This window comes from Littorina saxatilis, linkage group LG9, assembly GCF_037325665.1.
Source record: "Littorina saxatilis isolate snail1 linkage group LG9, US_GU_Lsax_2.0, whole genome shotgun sequence".
Taxonomy (NCBI): Eukaryota; Metazoa; Mollusca; class Gastropoda; order Littorinimorpha; family Littorinidae; genus Littorina; species Littorina saxatilis.
The window spans coordinates 52,926,349-52,931,348 of NC_090253.1; the positions used below are offsets into that span (position 1 = coordinate 52,926,349).

Here is a 5,000-nt window from a genome sequence, read left to right on the forward strand (position 1 = left end):
CACACAGAGACAGACAGACAGGCAGAGAGTAAGAGATACACACACAGAGACAGACAGACAGGCAGAGAGAAAGAGATACACACACTCAGAGACAGACAGACAGGCAGAGAGAAAGAGATACACACACAGAGACAGACAGACAGGCAGAGAGAAAGAGATACACACACAGAGACAGACAGACAGGCAGAGAGAAAGAGATACACACTCAGAGACAGACAGACAGGCAGAGAGAAAGAGATACACACTCAGAGACAGACAGACAGGCAGAGAGAAAGAGATACACACACAGAGACAGACAGACAGGCAGAGAGTAAGAGATACACACACAGAGACAGACAGACAGGCAGAGAGTAAGAGATACACACACAGAGACAGACAGACGGGCAGAGAGTAAGAGATACACACACAGAGACAGACAGACAGGCAGAGAGAAAGAGATACACACACAGAGACAGACAGACGGGCAGAGAGTAAGAGATACACACACAGAGACAGACAGACAGGCAGAGAGAAAGAGATACACACACAGAGACAGACAGACGGGCAGAGAGTAAGAGATACAGACACACAGACACACAGACAGAGAGAAAGAGATACACACACAGAGACAGACAGACAGGCAGAGAGAAAGAGATACACACACAGAGACAGACAGGCAGAGAGAAAGAGATACACACACAGAGACAGACAGACAGGCAGAGAGAAAGAGATACACACACAGAGACAGACAGGCAGAGAGAAAGAGATACACACTCAGAGACAGACAGACAGGCAGAGAGAAAGAGATACACACTCAGAGACAGACAGACAGGCAGAGAGAAAGAGATACACACTCAGAGACAGACAGACAGGCAGAGAGAAAGAGATACACACACAGAGACAGACAGACAGGCAGAGAGTAAGAGATACACACACAGAGACAGACAGACGGGCAGAGAGTAAGAGATACACACACAGAGACAGACAGACAGGCAGAGAGAAAGAGATACACACACAGAGACAGACAGACAGGCAGAGAGAAAGAGATACACACACAGAGACAGACAGACAGGCATAGAGAAAGAGATACACACACAGAGACAGACAGACAGGCAGAGAGAAAGAGATACACACACAGAGACAGACAGACAGGCAGAGAGAAAGAGATACACACACAGAGACAGACAGACAGGCAGAGAGTAAGAGATACACACACAGAGACAGACAGACAGGCAGAGAGAAAGAGATACACACACTCAGAGACAGGCAGACAGGCAGAGAGAAAGAGATACACACACAGAGACAGACAGACAGGCAGAGAGTAAGAGATACACACACAGAGACAGACAGACAGGCAGAGAGAAAGAGATACACACACAGAGACGGACAGACGGGCAGAGAGTAAGAGATACACACACAGAGACAGACAGACAGGCAGAGAGAAAGAGATACACACACAGAGACAGACAGACAGGCAGAGAGAAAGAGATACACACACAGAGACAGACAGACAGGCAGAGAGAAAGAGATACACACACAGAGACAGACAGACAGGCAGAGAGTAAGAGATACACACACAGAGACAGACAGACAGGCAGAGAGAAAGAGATACACACACTCAGAGACAGGCAGACAGGCAGAGAGAAAGAGATACACACACAGAGACAGACAGACAGGCAGAGAGTAAGAGATACACACACAGAGACAGACAGACAGGCAGAGAGAAAGAGATACACACACAGAGACGGACAGACGGGCAGAGAGTAAGAGATACACACACAGAGACAGACAGACAGGCAGAGAGAAAGAGATACACACACAGAGACAGACAGACAGGCAGAGAGAAAGAGATACACACACAGAGACTGACAGACGGGCAGCGCGGGTTGGAGAAAAGGGACCAACTTTCAAAATGTAAAATCCATGAAAGATCTGAGATGGTGCACATGACCGCTTACAAGAGACGGCATGTATCTTTTACCAATAGGGCCACAGAAAGAATAACACACTTCAACAAACATTAGGCTACCCACCTGCAGAGTTTCTTGAAAAGCTGGTGATAGGTCTCCTTGCCCGTCTTGACGCCTCTCATGAGGGGGTTGAGCTGCTGGGGCCGCGTGATCCCGCTCACCTGGTTCTTGCTCAGGTCCATGGCGATCACCCAGCGGAAGATCGTCCTGTGCACAGTGACAAATAAATCTTTCAGGCACGTGAAACTCGTGAGTCTCCAGGCTTGTGTTGCAGTGTTTTACGCCCTCGAAATATGTAAATGTTTCAATGTTGCTTCCAGGTCTCAGTCACAGTTCGGTCATTGACGCATACTTTTTTTGATCTGACGCATTGTTCTTACCCCTGCCCAATTCAATTTCCGGTTGTTTAGATCACCCTTATTGGAGTACTGTTCATGGCGGACAAAGAGAGTTCTATTATGATGTGTTTAGCTTTCGGACACATGTCGTTGCGTCGTTGCCACGAGTTAGATTTATCGATTTTTAATTTTTAATTTTGTTTTACTGGGGTTTGGTGTCTCGTTCTTTCTTTTATTTCTTTTTCTGTACCTACCCTCCAACCCCCCACCCCCCACCCACTCCCATTATTTCTTGTGTCTCTTTCTCTGCAAATGTTATTCTTTTTCTTTTCTTATATTCAAATTCTCATCGGTTCTCGGGGGTCTATGTCAAACTGCCATTAACCCGCCCCAACCTCCCAACAGAAAGGCACAGAAAGGGGACCACTAGCAGTCTGTGAAACTCCATACATATGGTAAGATTGTGTGACTCCTATTCTTCGTGTCAGGCACGCGCTTTGCTGACATTGTGTGTGTCTCACCCGGCGGGTCATAGGTCAGACTATTGTTATTCAAGACTCCCGTTGTTCGACAGAAACCAGAGGCACCCGACAGTTAGTTTTTTGGGAACAGGAGGTACCTGGGCCGAGATGCACGGAGCAAAACTGGGTGCCACCCAACTGAGCAGTATGCAGCTAGCCGCGTGGTCTGATTAGTTGCAATCACAAACAATCTCAATGTCAAGCAATCCGACCCCGCGGCTCCGTTCCGCCCGGTTGGGTGTCACCCAGTTTCGCTTCGTGCACCTCATCCCTGTACTTCGTTGCGTCAAAAAGGGATTGATTTTTAAATCGGGGGTCTTACTCGAGAAGGACGTTACCTTTGAACACACGTAGTTTCCTAGTGGAGAAGACATCGGCCTCCTAATGGGAAGGTTGTGAGTTTAAAACCCGGCCGCTGCCGCCTGGTGGGTTAAGGGTGGAAATTTTTTCAATCTCCTAGGTCAACTTATGTGCAGACCTGCTATTGCCTTATCCCCCTTCGTGTGTACATGCAAGCACAAGACAAAGTGCGCACGGAAAAGATCCTGTAATCAATGTCAGGGTTCGGTGAGTTATAGAAACACGACATTACCGAGCATGCTTCCCCAGAAAGCGGCGTATGGCTGCCTAAATAGCGGGGTAAAACTGTCATACACGCAAAACCCCACACGTGCAAATACATGAGTGAACGTGGGTTGTTTCAGCCTATGAATGAAGAAGAAGAAGAAGAAGAAGAAGAAGAAAGCACACGTAGTTGTGATCACATAGTTTATGGGTCACTATATATTGTCAGAATAAGTATCTTATATCTGTAACTATTCGAAATAGTCTGGTTTCATAATGGAACAGAAGGAACCATGACAACCATCACAGACAAGGTGACTGTTTGATAATAAATCTGCCCACCACCACCGTCACTTTAGTCGACCCTATTCCCCGTAACCGCGTCACATTCGTGAGTCGTGACATGACATAATTAGTTTCACCTAATTTATGATCACTTTTACTATCAGACAGAACAGAGTAAAACACGTGGTTCGTTCGTGTACATGTACAAACACGCTGCATATATCACTGCGTCACGTTTATAAGTTGTGACAGTAGATAATTACTAAAGTGTTTCGTGTAGCCTACCTTGAGGGCCCCAAAGGGTTTAAAACCGTGATCGTGATTGGCGTTTTTTGACCTTTCTGTGACCGTGATTGCCGAAATTTCCATTTCTGTGATCGTGATGGGACTTTGCCCGTGATCCGTGATGACAAAAAAATCAAGTCTCGTGATCGTGATCGTCATTTGTTTTCGTGATCGTGATGGGCATTATTGCAAAGCATTTTATTTTCAACGTACATTTTTTCACAGCTGTATTACACTCTATGATCCTCTAGTCTATTCGGTAAGGAGCCAACCCCGATTGAAAGGGAAGCAACAACACATTCAGAAATATGATTTTGAGAGCGATTGCTTCCCTTTAAAAGAACCAATTACACACTGACAAAAAGAGATCCAATCAGAAGGCAAATTGCAAGAGTCTACCAAACTTCATCCAATGGAAGGGCTTCGTGCAAAAGTTTTGAGTGAAATTCGAATTCGAAGATCAAAAATGGCGTGCAGCGGTACTGTCATCGAACTTCTGTTATATTTTGTGGATTCAAGCCAGACCAAAGCAGGCGGCGAGAATGCCTTCCTTGGTGGAAAGGTCAGGCTACGGGTCGGTCTTTCTGAAGACGAAATACCAAGGTATGTTGATCTATGTTGCTCTATGACTGTTCTGAATGTAGGCAAAGATCTTGAAATTTGTTCAAGATCTTTGAGTTTGAGTGAGATCATTGACATTGTCGACATTGCCACGTCCGGCTGTCACTCGCTCAGTGTGACCTCGACTGGCTCGAGATCGAGTCTGCGTTTAGCCAAAACCGAAACTAGAAATGTGTTTTTCATCCCAGCAACGTGGACACGCTTGGCATAGATTCTAATTGTCGCTTCTTTGCATTAAGCTTGGATTTATTTTAGCGCCTGTAAACTTTAATATCAACAATGGGTTAAATTCAGAAACAATGGCGGGGAGACGCGCCAGTTTGGGTCACTTGATCCTCATGTCAAAGACGATCAAAGTCATTTTCGTTGGGGATTTTGTCAGGCATGCTACTTTTCCGGTAATTGCCGGAAATCCGATAAAGCCGTTTTCAAAATCC

General features: G+C 46.0%; 1 protein-coding gene and 1 long non-coding RNA gene across 2 annotated transcripts in view; both read right to left on the reverse strand.

Annotated features, from left to right (window-relative positions):
* LOC138976510 (uncharacterized) overlaps positions 1-5,000 on the reverse strand; it is a 445,777-nt gene that overhangs the window by 161,536 nt on the left and 279,241 nt on the right. The window lies entirely within an intron of this gene.
* The window catches only part of LOC138976948 (hillarin-like), a 37,858-nt gene that overhangs the window by 10,155 nt on the left and 22,703 nt on the right, over positions 1-5,000 (reverse strand). The window contains exon 7 of the mRNA XM_070349841.1: positions 2,013-2,156. Within this exon, the coding sequence (XP_070205942.1) occupies positions 2,013-2,156 (144 nt within the window). The remainder of the gene's footprint in view (positions 1-2,012; positions 2,157-5,000) is intronic.